The sequence below is a fragment of the Camellia sinensis genome, unplaced genomic scaffold (assembly GCF_055761805.1).
Source record: "Camellia sinensis isolate YWXY unplaced genomic scaffold, ASM5576180v1 Unanchor3, whole genome shotgun sequence".
Classification (NCBI taxonomy): Eukaryota; Viridiplantae; Streptophyta; class Magnoliopsida; order Ericales; family Theaceae; genus Camellia; species Camellia sinensis.
In genome coordinates, this window is record NW_028129178.1 from 6,421,683 (window position 1) to 6,446,706 (window position 25,024).

The 25,024-nt window shown below is 37.7% G+C and overlaps 1 protein-coding gene across 2 annotated transcripts in view; it reads right to left on the reverse strand.

Annotated features, from left to right (window-relative positions):
- Positions 1 to 12,300: 12,300 nt before the first annotated feature.
- The window catches only part of LOC114285080 (uncharacterized), a 33,236-nt gene continuing 20,512 nt past the window's right edge, over positions 12,301 to 25,024 (reverse strand). For both annotated transcript variants that reach the window (XM_028228076.2, XM_028228077.2), the window contains 5 exons: positions 24,462 to 24,516; positions 14,751 to 14,873; positions 13,059 to 13,279; positions 12,857 to 12,913; positions 12,301 to 12,558 (listed from right to left, as the gene is read on the reverse strand). In XM_028228076.2, the coding sequence (XP_028083877.1) occupies positions 12,890 to 12,913; positions 13,059 to 13,279; positions 14,751 to 14,873; positions 24,462 to 24,516 (423 nt within the window). In that variant the 3' untranslated portion in view covers positions 12,301 to 12,558; positions 12,857 to 12,889. The remainder of the gene's footprint in view (positions 12,559 to 12,856; positions 12,914 to 13,058; positions 13,280 to 14,750; positions 14,874 to 24,461; positions 24,517 to 25,024) is intronic.

The following is a 25,024-nucleotide window of genomic DNA, read 5'->3' on the forward strand; positions in this document are numbered from 1 at the left end:
ATATATAAATGTAAAATAAAAAAATATTCACAAATTTATATCTACAATTACAAACATTTGTCAACCTGCACCAAAACTTTCTTTTTTTAAAGCAACAATGATTAAGACTCCCTTTTTCTGAAAACTTCCACAATCCCCTTTGGATCTCAACCATTGATGGTGTGGGCCCCACACATACATCAATGGTTGAGATCCAAAGGGAGTTGTAGAGGTCTCAAAAAAAAGAGGTCCCAAGCATTTTTCTTTCTAAAGTCATGGATTAGGTCAAGGAGGTGGCCCGCATCAAAATGGGTCCCTAACGAATTAGGCCTATGAACCCGGACCCCATAAAAAAAATTAAATGTACGTTCTTATTGAACCATGTTGAAACTAGAACAGCATATCAACAGGGTTATTTGAACTTGACTAGGTATGATTTGTTTGAATTTAAGTTTCAACTCATTAAAATTTTAATAAATAAATTTAAAGATATTAAAATTTGATTCGTTAGCTTAAATCATTTAATATTTATTTAAATGTTAAAATAAGTATATCATTTATATATTAAATAATTTATAAATATGTTTAAAAATAAAATAAATTTGTTTTTTATATATTTAAATAATACAAATAATAGCTAAATTTAGTTATATGTAAATAATAGCTAATTATAGATAATGTATTTATATAATAGTTGTGGTAGATATTATTATTTTGATAAAATATTGATTTTTCTTTTAATATGTTTATATATTGTATATAATTATATAATTGAAATTTCAATTGTAACTTTAGTCTCATACGTTATTATGAATTTATAATTTCTTTAGCTCGTTAAGACTCGTGAACAGGTTCGAACTTGAGTCAAGCCTAAGTCAACTCAGCTCGAACTTGGTTCATTAAATTTTTATTGAGCTTGAGCTTGAGCTCAAACTCGAATTCGAACTCTAAAATCTTAATAAACAAGGCTAAATATAGTAAATCTCAATTCGGCTCAACTTGTTTGTAGATCAATTAGCAATTGGGTTTCTAAAACCATCTTTTATTGTAGTTCTTATTAATAATCTGAGTACATAGAGAATCAAATAAAGAATTGGATATGCATGTCTCACATTGGGTTGAGTCTACATGATATGGGATCCACTCTTTGTAAGATATTTGTGTCTCATTTTGTGTTTAGTCACTATATTCCTAACATTGTTTGAGATATTATGAACGGAAGAGTAGTTTTACAAATAGTTCTTTTACTTGCATATGAATTAATTACAAAATTAGATACAATCTTCTTATATATTGGGAGATTTATAAACGGGTGAATCAACCTTATGTAAGAGAGGATCGTATCCAGTTTGTGATTGATTTATGTATTCTTAAAAAGAAAAATCTACAAATACACTTGTGGTTCACATTTGAAACACACTTTGTGAAAGAGTCAGTAGATGAGATCCACCCTATGAAAGTTGTTTATTCATGTTGGAGTTCCAAAAATTTAAGAAAATATATTTCCAAAATTAAGTAAAATAATGGAAAATAACTTCCTATGATTTGATATAGATTTTAATTTGAAGATGAGTAATTTGGTGAGAGTTCCTTCAGTTTCAAATTTTGTTGCAAAAAATAAACAAATAAACAAACAAACAATGCGAAAAGTTTTGAAAATTATTATGCAGTGTGTTTTTAAAAATATATTTACATATGTTAGCTCCAGCCCACTATGGGAAGAGGTTGAGGGGGTGCTTTGTTGGATATCAACCCATGTGCGGGGTGATTCTCTTTACATGTGAAAACACAGCACACCAAGTCAGGAATAGACAGCTGCCAACCGACAAGCCGTAATGGATGGCCACCGAAAGTGAAGGAACAGCTAGCCATGTGCAAGGCCAGCCAAGCTCTCAACCATTCTCTTCAGTGTATAAATAGAGAAAGAGAGAGCAGTGCGTTATAGAGTGAGGTGTGAGTTCTGTAATCTCCCTTCGAGATAATTCTATAGTGAATATCTCTCTCCGTAGACGTAGGCAATTACCAAGCCACGTAAATATCTGTGTGTGTGTGAGATTGATTTATGGTGTGTTGTAATCCTAACAAGTGGTATCAGAGCCGAGTTGGTCATTTTTTGGAAAAACAGAGTGCGATTTTTGAAACTGCCACAAATTAAGTTGCTAAAAATTCATTTTTGAGCACACTGGAAGGAAACTCTCGACGAGACATGTCACTACCACGTAGATACTCATCAGCGCCACGTGTTTGCCACGTTAGCACCACATGTTTGCCATGTCGGTGACACGTGTCTGCCCCCTGTCGGGTTTACCCGACCCAGAGAGGGAGAAGTTATCCGATGCTACGTGGCTACAGTACGTCTGCAGATACAAACTGTTGAACATATTTTGGCTAGATCTGAGCCATTTGAAGTCCGATTTTGGTGATTCAATAGTGCTTTTCAACTATTTAGGGTATTCCGGAGCGATCTGTATCGTTAGATTTTTTAATCAGAGTTTTTGTAAAAAGTAAGAAGACGATAGAGGAATTCACATCAATTTCAAGATCCATGATCAAGTTGAATCCTTCCAATTATGCAATCTAGAAGCCGCGAATGGAAGATATCCTATTTTATAAAGACCTGTTTGACCCTATTGCTCTAAAAGGGGTTAAACCGGAAGAAGTGAAGGATGCAGACTGGATAAAGATGAACCGAAAGACTGTCGATTGTATCAGATAATGGATAGACCACAGTGTGTTCCACCATGTCGCCCAGGATACAGATGCATATGTCCTTTGGACAATGTTAGAAGGAATGTACCAGTCAAAGACCGCTCGGAACAAAGCCTTGGTGATGAGAACGCTTGTAAATTTGAAGTTGAAGAATAGTGTGTCTATCGCCCAGCATACCGGTGAATTCAAAAATTTGGTGAATCAGCTTGCAACCGTCAAGATGCCCTTGGACGATGAAATGCAAGCTGTACTACTGTTCAGTTCTTTACCGGACAGCTGGAAGACGTTGGTGGTTTCTCTCAGCAACTCTGCACCTGAAGGGAAGCTGACCATGAGCATGGTCACAGACGCCATGTATAAGGAAGAGACAAGGAGGAAAGACATAGGAGGTAATCAGTCCCATGCTCTTGTCACAGAAGATAGAGGTAGAGACAGAGGTAGAGAATGAGGCAGAGGAAGAAGCAAGAGTAGAGGCAGCTGGAACAAAAGAAGTAAATCCAAAGACAACAAAGGTCGAGGAAACTCCAGCTTTACTTGTTTCACTGTGGCCAAGAGGGTCACATAAAGAGAAACTGCCCAAGTTGGAAAGATAAGGGCCAAAGCAGTAAGTCAAAGGGACATGAGAACACGACAACTACAACAACTGATGAAATACTTCTTGGTGAAGAGGAGGACTGCCTTCACGTGGCTGACCACAGCTACACAGAATGGGTGATAGACACAGCTGCATCTTATCATGCCATTTTCCATAGAGAACTCTTTAGCTCATACAACGCTGGAGATTTTGGCATTGTTCGAATAGGGAATTCTAGCTATTTGAAGATTGTAGGTATTAGAGACATTAGCATTCAGACTAATGTCTTGGTTCTCAAAGATGTGAGGCATGTTCCAGATTTGCACCTCAATCTTATCTTTGGAAGTGCCCTGGACCGACAGGACTATACAAGTACATTCGGAAATGGCTGTTGGAATGTGACACGTGGAGCTTTCACAATCGCCAGAGGAGAGATGTCTTCAACACTGTACAAGATCAAATAAAGATTTGTCTGGGAAATCTTAATGCAGTAGAAGACAAGGAGTCACCGGACTTATAACACAAAAGGCTGGCTCACATGAGTGAGAAGGGATTGCATCTGTTGACAAAGCAATCTAGGATACCCTTATCCAAAGAGAGTGCCTTGAAATTGTGTGATCATTGCCTTTATGGCAAGCAACATCGAGTATTATTCAGTTTAACAAGCAAGAGAAAAACAGAAGTGCTCAGTATGGTATACTCGGATGTTTGTGGCCCAATCGATGTGGAGTCACTTGGCGACCGCAAGCATTTTCTGACTTTTGTTGATGATGCATCAAGGAAGTTGTGGGTGTATTTCCTGAAAATGAAGAATGAGGTATTCCAGCACTTTCAGGAGTTCCATGCAATGGTGGAAAGAGAGACCGGGAAGAAGTTGAAGTGTCTTCACACAGACAATGGAGGCAAATACACTTCTAATGCTTTTGCAGCATATTGTGCCAGTAGAGGTATCCGGTACGAGACAACAGTTCCTGGTACCCCACAACACAATGGTGTGGCAAAGAGGATGAACCGCACTATTGTTGAAAGAGTCAGATGTATGTTCAGAATGGCAAAGTTGCCAAAGCCATTCTGGGCTGAAGCTGTCCGTACAGCCTGTTATCTCATCAACATGTCGCCTTCAGTCCCGTTGAATTTTGCGATACTTGAGGAAGTCTGGTCCAGAAGAAAGGTATCATATTCTCACTTGAGAGTCTTTGGGTGTAAAGGGTTTGCACACATCTCCAAGGAAAACAAACAGAAGCTTGATAAAAAGTCCACTCCATGCATATTTGTGGGCTATTCAGATGCAGCATTTGGGTACAAGTTGTGAGACCCAGTGAACAAAAAGATGTTCAGGAGCTGAGATGTTGTGTTCTAGGAAAACCAGATAGTAGTAGATTTTGAGAAGTCTGCAAAGTCTAGAGATGTTATCACTCCAGACTTGTTCCCATCTTCTGGGCCATCACAAAATGATAGATGTGATGATGTGTAACAAGAAGTGCCAGAGTTGCAGGATCCTATGCTAGAAATTGAAGATCAAGAGGAAATAGATGAAGACTCGGATGAAGAGGAGCAACCCCCTCAACCAGAGGCAACTGGGCCTCAATTGCGAAGATCTGGAAGAGCTGCCGTGCCATCAACCAGATATCCCGCTTCTCAGTATATTTTGATTACTGATAAAGGGGAGCCCGAGAGTTTTTTGGAAGCAAAGAGTCATACATAGAAAGACTGTTGAATGCAAGCCATGAAGGAGGAGATGAGTTATTTGCAGAAGAACCACACTTATGAGCTTGTTCCACTTCCAAGAGGCAGGAGAGCCTTGAAGAACAAATGGGTATATAAGTTGAAGAAAGATGGAAACGGTAAACTATTGCAGCATAAAGCTCGTTTGGTGGTCAAAGGCTTTGGACAGAAGAAAGGAATTGACTTTGATGCGATCTTCTCCTCAGTTGTGAAGATGACTTCCATTCGAGTAGCTCTAGGATTAGCAGCTCGCTTGAATCTAGAGGTAGAACAGATGGATGTTAAGATTGCATTTCTCCATGGTAATTTGGAGAAAGAGATCTATATGGAGCAACTAGAAGGATTTGAAGTTAAAGGAAAACAAAATCTAGTCTGCAAACTAAAGAAGAGTCTCTACAGCCTGAAACAGGCGCTGAGACAATGGTACAAGAAGTTTGATTCATTCACAGTGGATCACGAGTACACAAGAACGGTAGCAGACCAGTTTGTATATTTCCCCAGGTATTCAGATGGAAACTTCATCATCCTACTGTTGTATGTTGATGACATGTTGATCATCAGACATGATATTGCTATGATCAACAAGTTGAAAAAGAACTTGTCGCAGTATTTTGACATGAAGAATTTAGGCCCATCACAGCAGATTTTGGCATGAAGATTGTTCGTGATAGGAGAGACAAGAAGATATGGCTGTCACAGGAGAAATATGTTGAACGGGTGATTGAAAGATTCAACATAAAAGATGCCAAGCTAGTCAGCACACCACTGGCCAACCATTTCAATGTGACAAAGCGTTCATGTCCCACGACAAGCTCTAAAAGGAAAGAAATGGAGGCAATCCCTTATTCTTCCGCAGTATGAAGTTTGATGTATACAATGGTGTGTACTCGTCTAGATATAGCTCACGTAGTTGGCTTTGTGAGCAGATTCCTCGCAAATCCAGGAAAGGAGCATTGGGAGATGGTCAAATGGATTCTTCGGTACTTGAAGGGATTTTCAAAGATGTGTTTATGTTTTGAAGGAGCTGAACCAATTTTAGAGCGTTTTACAGATGCCGATATGGCATATGATCTTGATGGTAGAAAATCTACATCAGGATTTCTGTTCACTTTTGCAGGGAGAGCTGTTTTATGGCAGTCCAAACTACAAAAGTGTGTTGCTTTATCTACAACAGAGATAGAGTACATTGCTGCCGCTGATGCTAGAAAGAAAATGTTGTGGTTAAAGCAGTTTCTCCAAGAATTGGGTCTACAGTAGGAAGAATACAAGGTACATTGTGATAGTCAGAATGCAATTGATCTGAGCAAGAATTCTATGTACCATTCACATACAAAGCACATTGATGTTCGATATCATTGGATACGAGAAGTGATGGAAAAGTAGCTAATGAAACTAGCGAAGATTCACCAGGACAAGAATCCTTCTGACATGATGACCAAGGGTGTCACTAGAGACAAACTGGAAGTTTGCAAGAATCTAACCGGGATGGACTTCAAGTGAGAAGTCAGTTATCCATATGGGCGTGGAGAGGGAGAATTGTTAGCTCCAGCCCACTATGGGAAGAGGTTGAGGGGCTGCTTCGTTGGATATCACCCTATGTGTGGGATGATTCTCTTCACATGTGAAAACATAGCACACCAAGTCAGGAATAGACAGCTGCCAACCGACAAGCCGTAATGGACGGCCACCGAAAGTGAAGGAACAGCTAGTCATGTGCAAGGCTAGCCAAGCTCTCAATCATTCTCTTCAGTGTATAAATAGAGCAAGAGAGAGCAGAGAGTTATAGAGTGACTTGTGAGGTATGAGTTCTGTAATCTCCCTCCGGGATAATTCTATAGTGAATATCTCTCTCCGTGGACGTAGGCAATTGCCGAACCACGTAAATATCTATGTGTGTGTGATTGATTTTTGGTGTGTCGTAATCCTAACAACATATTCATTGAAAATTTTATGACTTTAATTATTAATATTAATAAAATTGATCACTTATCTATAATTATTTTTTAAAAAATAAACTGTTGTGGAATTTTCTCGAAACCTGTCATGTTCATGGACACGGTTTCTTAAACCTTGTACTTCCTTAACAAAAAACAACAAAAAAGACAGGTTAAAATCTAGCGTCCGGATCCTTTAGAGTGAGTTTTGTAGAGTGTCATGGAGTGATTCAAAACGGGGTCGTTTTACACAAAACAACGTCATTTTGCATAAGGCCAAAAAAAGAAAAGAAAAAGAAAAAAGGGCAAAGCAAATATGAGAGAAACCGACGAACGAGCGAGAGAGAGAACCGTCGGCGGTGGAAACAAAAGAGAGAGAGAGAGAATCGTCGGTGATGGCCACCCCTTCTTCCAACCTCACCATTGCTAGCTTTAACCCTCCACCTCGTCGACCACTGTCAGTCACTCCCCTTTTTCGCCGCCTCCCTTCTCTCCTCCTCCTCCTCCTCATTTTCTTTTTCTTCCACCAAACCCTAAATCTACCGGAGCCATCTCCGATGCCTGTCTCTTCCTCCTACTTCTCCTCTCCCTTTTTCAATCATCTGTCAACCTATCAATCTCATCTTCTTTCCCATTATTTCCATCTCCCCTCCCTTTCTGCACCATATACAAACCCTAATTGCAATGCCTCTACATTTTTTGCAATCATCGTCGTCGACCTCTACTACAAACCCTTCACTACAAATGGCACATCAGAGATGGCTCCGTTAGCTGAGTTGGTTTCTAGAATCTGGGTTTTCAAATCTAGGATCATAGAGTGGTGGTGAGCGATGATGGCAGTAGTAGTGGGTTTGCGATTTGTGTTTACAAAAATAGGGGTTAGGGTTTTGGAAAAAGAAGAAGAATAAAAGACGAGAAGGATGAGGAGGAGAAGATAAGGGGTGGTGGTGACGATGGACGACATGAGAAAGAAAGAAGAAAGAAGAAAGAAGAATTGGTCATCCGTGACAATTTTTGGATAATGACTGTTGACAACTTTTCAAAGATCATTTTCGATGACTCCTCCAACTCTCTTCTAGTGACCTACTTTAGCCACCATATCTAGCAACTCTTCTCACCATCACACTACCACCACCAAAAGAAGCCTCGCCGCCGCCACCACCACCACCCAACAAATCATAAAAAAATCTTTAAAAAACAAGCACAAACAAATTTTACTATCAAAGTTAAACGTTAGTGTAGTATAAATTCACCACGTTACTATTTAAATAATAAAATTTCAGCATCATTATCACACCACAATTATGAATTTTTCCATTATTAATAGGAATATTAAACTAGAAACTTATCAAAAAAATGAAATGATAGCATTATTTCACTGTGTTAACCTTAGCTTAAATAGTTTAATTTTACTGTCTACTGTTGAACAATTAAAAAATCAAAATTTATTATCCAAGTTAAAACACCAAAACAACTTCTTTGTTTGAGATCCTAATCTCAATATTCCAAATAATAATAATAATAATAATAATAATTTCTTTGAGGTTAAATGCACCATACATGCTTGTACATGATCTTCTGAAGAGCTCACCTCATCAAATCATTGTGTTAAATAGCCATTGGGACCAACACTTCCTTCATCTTGTTAGTTTTGAGTATGTTATCTAAGGATACCCATAAGAAAAGGAATAACGTAGAGTAGAATAAACAACTAAGGCCATGTTTGTTTAGGTAGACATAAGCGTGGGATTGGACTAATAGTCCGATAAAATTATTAATCCGAAATTTGGTTGAACAATTGAAACACGGACCAACAATCCATCCGGATATAGTATCCCACAATGGTTAGTGTTCTAAAGTAGGAGGCTGGGACTCACAGTTGCTAGTATCAAAGCAACGGAGATGGGTCCTTACTGTGCACCCAGCACAACAGGCACTGTTATATAGTTAAATGGGCTCATTTCGGCGTCCGTTTTGATGATCCAAACCGTTCATATTTTAGAGTAAAAGTAGAACACACCTGTAAAAAATTAAGTTGATCGGATATCGTTAACTATTTCATCGAATAGCATTTGTATCTAAAATAAATAAATGATAATTATGATTTGAAGTATAAAAATGAATAAAAAATTTGAGTAGATGAAAGGGTAACAACATACAATTAATTTGATTTTTTGTAAGTATGTTATACTCGATGTGTTCTAAAATATAAATGATTTAGATCATCAAAACGAGACCTAAAATGAGCCCATTTGGCTGCCCAACACATCAAAGACCCCAAAGGAAAGTACTTTAAAAAACATTGCAATGACTTGCAAGATAGGCTGCAATTTTGATAACCCCAAGACGATTTCTACACATTGGTGGACAGTAATGGCTCGAGCACTAAATATCAAAATGAGATTTTATCTTATTAAATTTTTAAAAATTAAAACTTTTATTAATAAGAACTTTTATAAAGAAAAAATTTCGTAAGTTAAACCACCTCTAATGATGATTTCATACTAATACCATGAAATATTTTCAAAAGACAATGTTGGCCTTAGCTGCCCCCGCACATTATGGCTAGGAAAGTGCTAGTGTGTAAGTTTCTATGTTCCTAGCATGGTCGTTTGTTGACTAAAAAGGAACAATAAACAAATAAAAGACTATACATGAGAGTACCCTTTAGATCATCACACTAGCAACAGTTTTGCACAATGCACAAAAATCACAAAAACAAAATGAGAAAAATGATATTCAAGTCGAATTTGCAAGTTGACTTATGAGACCAACTCATGTGAAGCCATTACAAATTTTGAAGTTAGCCTTTTGTTGGTTTTTTTGACTTTTGAAGGTTAATTATGTAATTTTAAGCGTGCCAGTAAGGATCAATAAATCTGTATAGAATTTATAATTGCCAATCAATTATCAGACAATTGTGTTGAAATTCTTTCAGTCTCAATGAACGAGACTTTTACTAGTGGCTTGTTTTAGAAGAAATTTATAAGCAATAACGAGTACATAAATATTTAGAAACTGAATTTCATTAAGTAAATATAAACTTACAATGTAAAGACTCAATCTTGAAAAGGTTTACAATAACGACTATTTGAAACTACTCTTATGAAATGAAGTGCATTACAGGAATTGAAATGCTGAAAATGTAAAGAACTGGAATATAAAACTGGAAAGAAAATATGAAGCAAACGACTGGTTTCTAAATCTGAGTCTAGGTCCCCTTTGTTTAGCCTTCTTTGCTATTTATACTTTTTAGTGGTAACAGTTGAAGTAACCTTCTAACCGTTGAAATACTTCAACGATCTCTGATCATGGCTTCGCTCAACTAGCTCCCACTACGCCTCTTTTGCAGTTAGACTTCCCTTTTGAATTTGAATTGTAGGTAATTGTTAGGCTACAACATCTCGCACCTCTTGACTATTCCGATGCCACGCAGATCTAACATTACCAATATGAACTGTCAGGTGTCTGTCTTTAATTGAAGACTTACATTAATTCTCCAAATTGCCCTTTAGGTGCCACGTGCTATTCTGCGATTAGCTTTTACAAATTATACAACCAACACCTTTCGTGAATAGATAGTTGCATCTTTTCATTTATTTATTTCATTTTCTCCTCTTCTCTATTTGTTTCTCAATTTGAACTTCCTCAACTTGCTGTTCTCTCCTGCTCTATTATCCCTTTGTCTTCATGAAACACACTCAAAACAAAATGTCTTCACTGTAAAATAATTTCTGAGATAAGAGGGGCAAGATTATTACAATAACAAATAGTCTATACTTGGATTTTGAAACCCTACAATCTTGAGACATTGCAGAACTCACACAGAAGAGTTCCATTTGAAGATAGGTATGTTGGAAATCAGCAGGTCATTAATTGTAATTTTAGGGCCTAAATATTTCTTATCATAACAAATCAATCTGCAATGCTAGAAGCTTTATCAACACCAAATTAATGACCGCAGAGGAATTTAACAAATTTGTGTGATTGTAGTTGAAAGGGTGATTTGCGACGAGTCCAAACTGTTGTGGATGAAGGGAGAGAAAAACAGATAGGCAAGATGGAAATAGAACAGAGAGACAAAGGAAGACTCCGCTCAGCCACATCAATCAGTTTTATTTTTTAATAATATCTATTTTATGCCTAAATTATTTAATTTTAAATTAATTTTACCTCGTCGTTAGTTGCCGTTTATAATTAAACGGAAGTTGCTAACGCGGCATAAATATTTTGTTTGGAATTTTATTTTACCCCAAACTATTTCCAAAATATCAATTAAACCCCAAACTTCATTTTATTCAGATCTCTAATTGATATTTTGAAAATAATTTGGAGGGTAAAATAAAATTTTAATTGAAGTTTGGGTGCCACATCAACAATTCCTGTTTAATTATAGGCGGCAATTGACCGTGGGTGTAAAGTTGAAGCGACATCGAATAGTTTATGTATAAAATTGATATTATTATAAGAACATGGATTGAATTGATTTTTGAGTGACAGTCTAAGGGGCAAAATGATATTTTCTCCCAAAAAAAAGAAAAAGTCCCTGCAGTCATTTTGAAGGATCACAATCCCTTGTGGGGGTACTAAGTTTCAGCTAGGCTCTTAAAAGGTTGGCAATTCCGACACCGCTGAGGCTGCAAAATGGTGTTTCATACAGAATCTGGTTCCTCTGCATCTGGACAGCTAGGCAGCTCGTCAATACTCAATAGTTGGTTACACGATTGTACTGCTTTGCCAAAAGAAAAATGTTCCTAAAGAAGAATGTTCCTGACCGTTTCCATTCTACGAATATGAATGAAATAGCCAACCTAAAGTAGAGATTCAATAAGCAACTAGAAGGGGTTCAAATAAGGTGATTCCTAGTCAATGAGGATTAGACGTGACGCCTGAGTTTGAGTCTTTTATCACTACGCAATGCACTACGTAATGCAACTCCCCCTCCCCCCCCCACCCACCCACCCCGAGTTTGAGTCTTTTATCACTACGTAATGCAACTTTCCTTTCCTACTGATTGAAAAAACAAATAAATAATAAGTTTGATAATTGCCCAAATGCAGGAAAGCCTAACATAACAATCCACAAAAGCAAGGGAGATATCAAGGTGTTTCAAGCCATGTTTCGAAAGCAATTCCTTTCCTACTGATTGAAAAAACAAATAAATAATAAGTTTGATAATTGCCCAAATGCAGGAAAGCCTAACATAACAGTCCACAAAAGCAAGGGAGATATCAAGGTGTTTCAAGCCAAGTTTCGAAAGCACATTCATGAGGAAAATTAATGTACCACATACCTTTATTACGTGGCTTTGGCTCAGGATCAATTTGAACGTCATTTATACATGACAATAGCGTGAAATCCAAGGGAATGGACAAACAATGAAATGATGAACCCGGTAACTGCTAAAATAGATACAAATTACATGACACTAATTTGTTTTGTTTTGGTGACTAATCATTTACAATATCTTTAATACAGTCATAACCCCTATCATAAAAGTAACCCACCACCCAAAATATTCAAGAAAGAGGAAAGAAAAAGAGCGTACAACTTTAAATGCAAAAAAGGCTCCTATGCTTTTCTCTGGCAACAATGTAAGTAGTTCTTCCGCTTCCAGGATAAATTCTCCCGTTTGTGCTTCAAAAAAACAAGCAAGTTAATGAATCATTGCCCTGATGAGCTGTGTCTAATTTGTAAATGTTTTTTATTTCATGTTTTCCTCTTAAAGCTGTGTTTGGATTTAGGAAGGGATTTGTCAAGGGAAAAGAAAAGGGAAGGAAAATGTGAAAAAAGAAGAAGCTTATATCTCATTTACATTTCACTTCCCTTTCCTTTCCTCCTACACAAATCCCTCTCTAAATCCAAGATCCGAACACAGCCTAAATGCATAAACTAGACAAAATTTCCCCACTTAATAAATAAATAAAGGTGGAACCTCAGGTTGTCTTCTGTTTCTCATCTTGTAGCCCTACAAGTTCACTGGAGGGCTTCCCTGAGTTTGGCAACAAGAAGAAAGAAATCAGTAAAACAAGCATAGAAGTCATTTCACAAAAAATAGGATAGTCCCTATATGCAAATTGGCTTTTACATAAACTAATTTCGGTTGAGTTTTTCAGAAGTTTTAAAACTGATCTGACCTTAAACAAAAGATCGGAAGCAATGTGCTCCCATGGTAATGATACAGACATTAAGCAGCACTTCAGAGGCATCATCTCTTCATCAGGACCTCGGGTGGCAGCAGCAGCTGCATAGGCATGCTTTGCTGCCACAGATGCAGCATTTGCTGCTCTACGAACAATTGTAGCAAATCCACTCTTAGATGTAGGTGAAGAAGGGCCTGAAACCTGCTTGCTTTGATCTGACGCAGTAAAGCCAAGGTTCGGAAGATGACAATCCAGAAAACACAAAATTTATAGCATCAATCTTACATAAAGCATCTAAAACAATCTTACATAAGATTTTCATATAGTACTACTTCACAATGAATCAGAACACCAGAAATAAATGTCTTCACTGTAGGAAGGAAAGATTTAAAATGTAAACCAGTCCAGAGATTGTGGAAGAATTGTAAAGAGAAAAAGAACAGAGGAGGAGTATTCAACCATCTAGAGTGCTGATAAATGAAAAGAAACTTTTAGATTATGTACTAAAAGATGTAAGTATATAAATTAAAGTGCAAAAATGATCAATAGATAGAAAGGAATCAATAAAAAGTAGCCACCGTGTTCCATATTAATACAAGGTATATATACACAAAATTCATTATTTCCTCTATTTTCTATTCACAAAGTACTCAACCAAGGAAATGATCATGGACCAACTGTTAAGTAACAAATTTTCCCAAATGCTTAAGCTATTAGGACATGAGCCCAGCAATATATATTATCAAGCTATTCAACACCCTCCCTCATGTGCAACCGCATCTTGCACGTGGACAGACAAAGAGAGAACCAAATAGAAGGAGAAGCAAACAACCAATCTGAGAAGAAGAAACCAAACGGGAACAGAATACCAAATGCCAACAGAGAGATTGAACCCAAGACCTCTCTCAGCCAAAGCTAAAATATAATGTTAAGTCACAATTTTCCCAAAAGCTTAAGCTATTAAGAAATGGGCACAACACAACAATGTATATCAAGCTATTCAACACCAACAACCTCTAGTTCTTACATACTAATCATACTGTTAGACTGTCCTAGCAGTCATCACTCTAAAATGAGAAAAACTGACTAACCTCTGAAATGAAACGTTAGCAGGAGGGTTCAACAAATATTTACACACAAAAAGTACTCAATGAACGAAATGATCATTGACCAACAACTACTTCTTAGATACTAATCTTACTAGTGGATTGTGTCCTAGCAGTCTTGAAACCCAGTAGATTTCTGTTGCAACAGAAATGGCAGAAAACTCTGCCAACATGATCCATGAAGTACAAAATGAATAGTAAAAGATAAGCAATGTCACCAAAAGTTCAGTAATAAAAGATTAAGTACTACAAATTTAAACCGTAAAACCAACTGGAGGTGGGATTCGCTATATTTATTGAATAAGAATGTAAGTTCAATAAATAATTTTAACTTAAATTCCAATGTCACAATAGGTGCCAAAAGAGTCAACATTCAGGCCAAAGCTTCATTATTCATCATCGAATATGAATCAATTCATATTCATGTAATCATGTCTAGTGACAACATCACCACCATTCATAATTAAGGGGGAGAAGAAAAGACCCTCTAATATGCTTTATGTACTCCCTCAAGGTTTGTGTCAGGTGGGGGGAATAAGATGAAGGGACCTGCATAATAAGAAAAAAGTTTGTTAATTACCTAATACACCGGAAACAGCAACTTCAACCTCCCCACGTCCACCAGGGCCTTTCATGTAAATTCTGTCGGCTTTCTCAGGGGAATGTCCAAGTGACAGGAAACTCCCAAATCCAGACTTCCCAGCTGTAATGGGGGGAGAGAGATAAGCACAGATAAAGAAAGAATAATGCTGATATACTATACAGAACATTTCAGCACAATACACAATCCATAAATGCTAACTAAATCAAACTCCTGAAAAGAAAAGTCATAACAAGTATTTTCATTTATATAATCGTTAGCTTTTTGATAAAAAAACGAAAATTTCAAATTCATTATGATATAAACTCTAGTGAGGTAAACTGTTAACTATTGAGTTTTTGATCAATCAAAGGAGCTGAAAGATATTTCCACATTGATGGGATAACAGGCTGTAACAGTGTTTTAAAAGGCTCTAGGCACACCGAGGCAATAAGATCTCCTATAGCCTAAGCGCGAGGCAAGGTGAGGCGCACAGCCCACCAAAGCAAGGCGCAAGTAGTAGAAGAAAAGCAAAATTATAAAATAGACGAACTTTTCAACATAACAAATATATATAGAATTAAGTTGTGCCTTGCGTATTGTGCCTCACCTCGACCTATTCGAAGTGAAAGGCTGTGCCTCGGTGCGCCTCGCGCCTAAGCGTGCCTTTTAAAACACTGAGCTGTAAGCAGTTTTTCTAGTTTGTTTGGTTTTTTTTTTTTTTTTCCCTTTACTTTTCAGATGGACGGGTTAGAAGCTAAGAAGCATGACACTATTAAGATGTCAAGTCTGTAAAAGACACCCCCCAACATGTGACGGACACGAATCCAGACATATCTTGTTGGCTTTGATTCTTGAATATTTTTAGACAGAGAGAAGCTTCAGAGACTGGGGGACAAGTGTCCATCTTCTTAGACACACAAGAAACACATCGTAAGTTTGCAGAAAATATTTTGAGAGCCAATAATTGAAACCCAAACAATGTGGATTTATACATTTTTTTGGTAAGATGATTTTTATTAACAACAAAAGAAAATTCATAAAATACAGCTCAAAACACATGCCTATAGACTCAACCCCAAGGCAATGCTCTCACAGAGAAATACACAAGTTCAACCTAGCCAAAATTAAATCCAATCACAGCCCAATTGGCTAGGCAAGGAAAGAAAATAAAATCTGCTATCACAAAACTAAACAATCATTTGACAGCATGCTAGAAAAACCCCATTACCTGCCACCCATAAAGATGCCCACACACACTACCACACAGCATCATTCATAAACACATCCTAAACATGGTCATCATGATAAAATGAAACAAGAGTATAGGATGCAAAATAACTCTAGCAGCACCCAATCCTTTTAGCGCATGTAAAAACCAACACATTTACAAGCTCCCTGACAACAACAAAGCCCGCCAAACCTGAACAAGTTCAGCGGCACACAAATCGGTCCAAATAACTGGAGACCAGCTGCAATTCAATTAAAAAATTCCCAAGATAACTCTGGAAGATATCGCGTGTACACTCTAGTTAACATTTCTGGTCAAAGTCGAACAAGTACAGTACGCTCAGTCAACTACTCTCACCTAGACCTAGTTACACATGGTGGCAGGTCACCAGATTCCCCACTACCTACATTGAAATGGCCACAACAACTAAACAATCCAATCCAATCATCTCACTCCCCAGCTATGAAGCACAGATACTTCAAAAAGGGTGACGTATCCGTATCGGATACTTATCGGATACCGATACTCCTCGGATACTCGCGGATACGTATCGGATACTTCTTAAAAGTATCGGATACTTCTTAATTAATTTTTTATTAATTTTGAAGTATCGGATACTTAATTTTGAAGTATCGGATACTCGAAGTTACATATTACTTATAATATTTTGTTTAGTTCTTTGATAAGAGGAATATAGTGAGAGTTAAAGTAATAGAATTTGTCAAATTGATGTATCCTTGTTGTCTCTCTTACTTCTCTCTCGCTTTCTCACTCTCTCATGTTTCTTCTCTCTGCTCTCATTCTTTTTTTGGTGTTGGCATGTAAGGATGATGTTTAATTTGCATTTGCTTTTGCTTTTAGTTTTGGATGTTTTATGAATGTTTGCGCACTTTTAGGTTAATAGGAATCCCTCTCTTTATTTGTTAATTTACTTTAAGTTTTATTTTTATGCATATTACATTATTAAAATTAAATTTTTTTTTTTTTTACGAATGTATTCCCGCTGTACCCGTATTATACTTTTTCAAATTTTGACATATCGCTATATCCACATCCCCATATCCCATATCCGTATCCGTGCTTCCTAGGCTATCAATGATGACTTAAAAAAGTATTTTTGCTGAAATTTTTATTTAAGAATGGTTTTTTGGCTTTAGCTAAGGTCTTGTGATATTTACTGATGAAGGGAAACAAGTTGAAGCTATTGACCTTGAAGACTCTTAGTTTTATAGGAATCTTTCTTCTTTATCAAGTTGTCTTTTGCTTTAGGTTTTATTTTTATGCATACTGCATTACTAAAAATTGTTAAAATAATATTTTTTATGAACGTATCCCCGCCTTACCCGTATCCTAGTTTTTCAAATTTTGTCGTATCGCCGTATCCGTATCGTATCGTATCCGTATCCCGTATCTGTATCCGTGCTTCCTAGCTCCCCAGAAGGCTCCATGCAGCACTGCAGCTTCAAGACAAGTCTTTCCAAAGAAACTAATAAACAAAACAAATCAATTTGAAATCCAGAATATGAAGCACTTACTTGACCCATGGTTCAGAACTTTTATCTCAGAAGGATAGAACATTTCCCTTGCTACCGACTTTCTCCACAATCACAATATTGCCCACAATGTCATTCGCATTTACATTTTCTAAAATTTGATCAAGTGTTGGAATGTTATTTCCCACATTTTCACATCGTAAAACATTGTTCGTTTCCTTTAAAGACCAGCCCTCCACCTTTGATCTCTCTATTGGATGGGTTACAGATGGACAATGTTCCACACAAAATGTAATAGTGATCATTGCTCCAATCAAAGAGGTCAGCCTTCCTTTGTATAGAAGAGCTCTTGCAACGATGATTTCCTCATTGATCTCTGAAATTCGAGATTTCGATCTGTGGGAACACGAGAAGTTGTACTGTCATGAGCACGTGGATTACTTGGACCCACATGCTCTGGTTGCGTCTACGTCCCTTACTCTGTTGTCTTGCAACTGGGAAGGAACAGGAGAGGTAGATCAACCATCGTGGCTAGCCCAACACCAAAACTTATTCCCAGCCCAAGCCCCAATACTTAGGGCAGCTACTATTGCTATGGCTGTGCCTGTTGCTTCTCCATCCGCGGAGCTCTAACCTCAGCACGAGTAGCCCTTGTTGTTGCATCTTTTTGTACTGGAATTTTAGCGGCTGACACAGTCTCACTTAGCCACACTGGTTCTTGATATTGCTACTCTGTTAGGGAGGTAGGAGAGTCGCTGAAGTGGGCACGTGGATTACTTGGACCCACATGCTCTAGTTGTGTCTGCATCCCCACAACTTTGTTGTCCTGCAGCTATGAAGGAACAGGAGAGGCAGATTGACCATTGCGGCTAGTCCCAGCACCAAAACTTCTTCCCAATCCAAGCCCCAATACATGGGCAGTTGTTGCTCTTGCTGTGGCCGTTGTTGCTTCCTCCGTGGATCTAACTTCAGCACGAGTAGCCTTTGTTGTTGCATCTTTTTGTTAAGAAATTTCAGTGGCTGATACAATCTCACTTAGATTACTTAGCCCCATTGGTTCTTGATGTTGCTGCTCTGTGAGGGAGGTAGGAGAGTCACTAAAGTGGCTGGGATAAGTTAACTCAAAAATATCTACACCCTCTGCGCACTGCTCTAGCTGCAGCGGCTGGTGCGGTTGCTACTTCCTACCTTGATATCTAACCTCAAGTCTCATTGCTCTGGCTATTGCATAGTGTTGCAATGTTCTTGGTATAGCGTCCCTTCTTTGGGGTGTCTCTGGTGGTAATGCTATGGGTATTGCAACCATTGTTCGACGGGGTACCTTTATTCTCAGATATATTTCATGTCTGCGACCACTTTACACCATGTAGAGTGAGTTGACATGATCAAGAAGTGCATTCATAACTCGTACAATGATTTGCTGGCAATGATCAAGAAGTGCGTTTGTTCTCAAATGCATTCACTTGGTTTTCAAATATACAAACCTTACAAGTATCCACAAGGTTTTGTTCTAGGTTTTCAAGTAAAACTCTTTACACACCAATACCTGGTTCCATTAAGTTGCATCACTCGCACTATTAGGAGTCACTTCGTTCATTTTCATATCTTTCAAAATTTTAGTTTTGCTTTGTACGTCATTCTTTAAGATCTATTAATGGTTTCTTCTATTTTCACTTCATCCTATTTTAAGTATATATATTACACCTTGCAAAATTTGAACTCAACAGCCAGAAAGCCATCCACCATCCAAGAGCTCTACCCGTTCTTTACATGTAACCAAGTTCATGGTCTCAAAGAAGATAATATATCTTCCTTTTTATTAATCCTCTTTTAGGGTTTGGTCTCATTTCATATAAAAAGGGCGACTCAGTGCACGAGGCAACCTAGCATTTTTCATTTCTTTTTAAGGGTAAAAAATCACACTTCTAGGCTAGCCCTATATATAACAATAGATATACAACACCACCTCCACTTATACAACTACCTCAATTTTATACTTAGAATTTGATAACTTTTTCAATTTTTTTTCCTCCGTGATTTTCAAAACACACCCATGAAGTATCCACTTTCTAGTAGTTGAGGTACATAACTTTTGATACATAAATTTCATTATCATAACATTATTAAAATCAGCAAACAAGTAAACATGTTCTCTCTCTCTCTCTCTCTATATATATATATACACATAGATACATGTATACGTTTTGTACAATAGCAATAATAAAGGTAAACAGACTAGCTGCCTAGAGATTGCATACACCTAACCATTTCATCCTGAAGTCAATGAGGTGGCTGATAGGAAAGTGACCATTGCAAGCAAATCGCCGTCCGAGCTATGAACACACTTCTTGATCATGTCAACCCATTCTACATGGTTCAAAGCGGCCGCAGACATGGAATATATTTGAAAACAAAGGCACCACGTTGAACAATGGCTGCAATACCCATAGCATTACCACCAAAGGCACCCTAGAGAAGGGATGCAGTACCAAGAGCATTGCAACCAGATGCACTAGCGAGAGCGATGAGACTTGAGGTCAGAAATCAAGGTAAGCAGCACCAACCGCACCAGCCGCTGCAGCTAAAGCCGGGCGTAGAGCTACCACAGCATGAGGCACTGCTACTGCCCCAGTCGCTATAGCCAGAGAAGGGTGCAGCGCTACTGCAACATGAGGCAGCATATCTACCGCACCAGCCGTAGATATTTTTGAGTTAACTGATCTCGACCACTTCAGCGACTCTCCTACCTCCCTAATAGAGCAGCAACATCAAGAACTAGTGGGGCTAAGTAATCCAAGTGAGAGTATTAGCCGCTGAAATTCTAGTACAGAAAGATGCAACAACAGGGGCTACTCGTGCTGAGGTTAGATCTCTGCGGATGAAGCAACGGATGAAGCAACAACAGGCATAGCCGTAACCCTAGCCACATCAGGCTGAGCCACAATAGTAGCAGCAGGAGCAGCAGTCCCAAGTATTGGGGCTTGGGCTGGGCAAAAGTTTTGGTGTTGGGGCAGATCGCGATGGTCGATCTGCCTCTCCTGCTTAGGGGGACGCAGATGCAGCCAGAGCACGTGAGTATCCACATGCCCACTTCAACGACTCTCCTACCTCCCTAACAAAGCAGCAACCTCAAGAACCAGTGGGGCTAAGTAATCCAAGTGAGACTATGTCAGGCGCTGAAATTCCATTACAAAAAGATGCAATAACAAGGGCTACTCGTGCTGAGGTTAGAGCTTCGTGGAGGGAGCAGCAATAGGCACAGCCACAACTACATCAGGCTGAGCCGTAGCAGCAGCAACAACAACAGTAACAACTGCCCCAAGTATTGGGGCTTGGGCTGGGAATAAGTTTTGGTGCTGGGGCTGGCCATGATGGTCAATCTACCTCTCTTGTTCCTTCCCAGCTGCAGGATAACAGAGTTGGGGGATGTAAATGCAACCAGAGCATGTGGGTCCAAGTAATCCACGTGCCCGTGCATCTGTGTCTGAATACAGGTCACCTATAACCAACTTGACTGATTTGTACAAAGAAATCCCTAGTCTATTCTCTTTACATTAGTAGGGATTGTAACAATGAGTTCATAAAGTATTGTGTCACATTGTTCATGTCTATCCTTGTTATTGAAGTTGAATTGCTATTTCTGTTTCTGAACTATAGCAATCTTTCTTCTTTATTCTTCTTTTTTTTGGTATACATTGATGATACATATAATTTGCTCCAGTAGCAGCTGCACTTGGTGGTGCCATCTTAGAATCTAGACCACATCTTGTGGATATAGTGACTGAGGTTTTTGCTTAGCTATTTGCCCCATTGGGACTAGGTTGGCATATCAATCAATGTTGGACAGTGTAGCTAAGGTCATTCATCGTTGCGTTGAAACAATTGGTACATGGTTTAGTTGTATAGGAGTCCAAGTACCTCTCTTGGCTTGATATTGTGCCCTTTGCTTGGTTGCTTAAGCATATTCAAGAGTTAAGAGAAAATTATTTTTAGTATTTTTTGTTCTTACGAGCAATTCATCTTAGGGGTAGAATTGTATTTTTCCTTAGCTACCACACCAAAGGTAGCTTTATTCACTATGTCAGTGGCAAGGGAGGCCAATTTGACCATTGATTTTTTTGTGGAAGAGGAATAAATTTTTGCTCATTTGGTGCATGTGTAAACATTCGGGCAGTGAATCATATATATATAAAGGCCCGAGAAAAGAATGGTTGAAGAGGAACAAAGCCGTGGCTTCATTTGTCAGGTTTAAATAACAAATCGCAAAGGCTAGGCTTGAAATTGTGAAGACCATTGTAATTTTGCAAGTCCATTGTAGCGAAAGCTCTCTTTCACTAGCATATCACTATCATTTTAGGTGGCATATTTACATATTGGATTTTTTTAGGTTTATGTCAATCTTGGAAAATAATTGTGGTAGTTCGCAAAATGGGAATGGGGCATGCATACATAGGCCTTTGTGGCTAGAGTTTTCACTAACGAGTCAAGTCTAGTCATCAGCCGCACAACAAGAACCATAAAGGTAAAGACCAACAATTAGTAGCAACAACCACTGAGCCCACAAAAAATTGGCAAAAGGAAAACAAAACAATAAATGAAAGCAACAAAGAATGGACTCCTCCAAAACCATACTCACTCAAATATTCACCTTGAGCCTAAGAAGCACGGATACGAATACGGATGCGGATGCGGATGCGGACATGGGAACATGGCATTTCAAAAAAATGGGGACACATGACTGGGACACAACAATAAAATATATTTTTATTTGTTATCTAGATTAATATTACATCCACAAACTATCAATATTAACAAAACTAACTCCAATTCTATATATATATTTAAAAACACTTTTAAATTAACACTTATAATTTATATATATATTTTTTTGCATGATCTATAGTATTTAAATCTAAGAAAAAAATAATAAATATTCAACATTCAAAATTTATCAAAAGCACTAAAGAAAATGGGAGAAAAGACAAGTTGGCATGTCCCTAGTGTGTCCTCAACATGTCCCCTAAAAATAAATTAATTAAATAAAGGGACATACGCGTCCCTACCGTGTTTGCATGTCCGACACGGCTACAACATTTGTTTTGAAGTTTCGGTGCTTCACAACGTTGAGCCATGGTGGTGTCACGCTTGAGACAGAACCTTCAAAAGCTACCCATCACCACGGAAAAGGAGAAAAGATGTACTAAATGGAGGAGACTAACAATAAGCACTTCCAAAGAAAGATAGGCCATAAATGGTTAGTAGATCAAAGCTAAGTAGACCAAGATTCAGAATTGTAATCTCACCCAAATAATGAGAACTGAGGATAGAAGAGACCATATAGATGAACAAAAACACCCTAAAATGACCAAAAAAATAAGCTTTAGGGTAAAACAAACCATCCCCAAAAATAAATCAAGAATTGGGGAAGCGGGCAAGGTGGGGGCTCTCCATAGCAAAAGATAGACAGTAATACATCCATTTTCCCCATGACAAACAGCCGTGAAAGAAGCTTTAGGGAGAGAAGCTCTCAACTCTAGACAGAGAAACCCCAAGTGGATTTACATCTATTAATCCTGCCTCCTTTAATTTTTTAGAAAATAAAATATAAATGTATTTGTGACATAGAAAATGAAGAAATTGTTATTATTTTCATGTACCTATACAAAAATATATATTTATTTGTTGCCATGTCCCTGTTTTTACGTATCCTTGTTTTTTTGAAATCATTGTGTCATGTGTCCATATGTGTTGTATGGGTGTCCTGTGTCCATAGTCATGCTTCTTAGATTGGAGGAGAATTAAGTGGGGGGAAAAGTTTCGGAGCATACATTATTTGTCACTAAAGAATCAAGTTTCAAATACATTACACTAATCAATACTGCATTCAAAGCCTAAATGAGTGGTCTAGCAGTCTCGAGTAGTGTTTTAAAAGGCGCGATTAGGCACACGCCTAAGCGCAAGGTGCAATGAGGCGCAACCTTGCGCTTTGAACAAGTCGAGGCGAGGCGTAATACGTAAGGCGTAGCTTAGGCGCTGAGACGAGGGCTTTTTTCGAGACATGGGCTTCATGAGCTTTACCTATTTTTTTACTCATATTGATGATTAAGTGCTTTTTTTGTGGGCATACTCAATACAAAATTACTAAACGTGGTCAAAAGAGAGCAGAAAGTGATAAAAGATTTGAAGTTATGCTTTATATCTTTTGTTGGATATTATATTTCTAGTTTTTAGAAGACTGAATGTTATATTTAAAGATTATTGGAAATGCTTATGATTTTTGAATTTGGGAAGAGAGTTGGGCTAAAATAGCCCACTAAAAGACAAAATAGACTAAAATAGCCAATAAGATAAAATGTCACATCTAATCCATAATCATTTCATTTTTTTTCTCACAACCATCAAATCAACTACAAAAAAAAAAAAGAACAACCAACTTTCCAAATACAACTATTTTAGCCAGGCTAAAATAGCCAAAAAGCTAAATAACCAACTAAAATAGCCAACTTCCCAAACAAGGCCTATCTATATTTGTTATGTTGAAAAGTTTGCGTATTTTATAATTTTGCTCTTCTTCGACTACTTGCGCTTCGCTTTGGTGAGGCACGCACCTCGCCTCCCGCCTCACGCTTAGGCTATAGGAAACCTTATCGCCTCGGTGCACCTAGATCCTTTTAAAACACTGTCAAGAATTCTGGATAAAGGGACTTGTTTTGGAGTAATTTTTTTTTATTGCTAGATCTATCTTTTACAGCTTTTCAGGCTTAGTTGCTGAATTACAGCTGTTGCTGATTGATTCAATCTCAGTATCCCTTTTGAGTTTTTTCTTCAATCATGCATCACAGCTGCTTTAATACAGAACCTCAGGACATGTTTTCACTAATTTAGTGCCCAACATATTAGATGATGAAGAAAGATTGTAATCAATAAAACCAATAACTGTCCTACGACCTGAAGTTTAAAATGAGTAGGATGATTACATAAATTTACCTTCATATGCATCTCGAACCATTTGATAGCTGACAAATCCTGAGAAAAGAGTAAGCTGCAACCACAAACTACCAATCTATTACGATGCTAGCCATTTTCCAAACACAAACGACTATTTTAGAAAAAGAAAAAAGAAAATATGAGCATTTTATGAAACCATGTAACCGATAATAAGATTTTAGAATTTCAAGTTGTGGCAAAAATGATAAAGTAAATTCTGCTCCTAAACACTCAAAAGTTGTTTTTTGATTAAAATATTTATAAAAATAAGCCAATTTGGATCTCAACCAACCGTGCCTAAAAAAAAGAGGTTATATCAATCTATCTATTATTATTTCAAATATCTTGATGTCCAAGTTCCTCACATAGTATCACAGTCTCAGTTTCCCTGGTTTATTATTTAGCATTTTTCAATATTTAAGTTTGAGACAATATTTTCTTATTTGGACCATTGTAAAAAATTAAAAAATAAATAAATAAATAAAATTGTTGGCCAGTTAAAATTATTTTAATTTGCCATATAACACGATCTGTTTTATTCTTGACTTCCCCCCCCCCCCCCC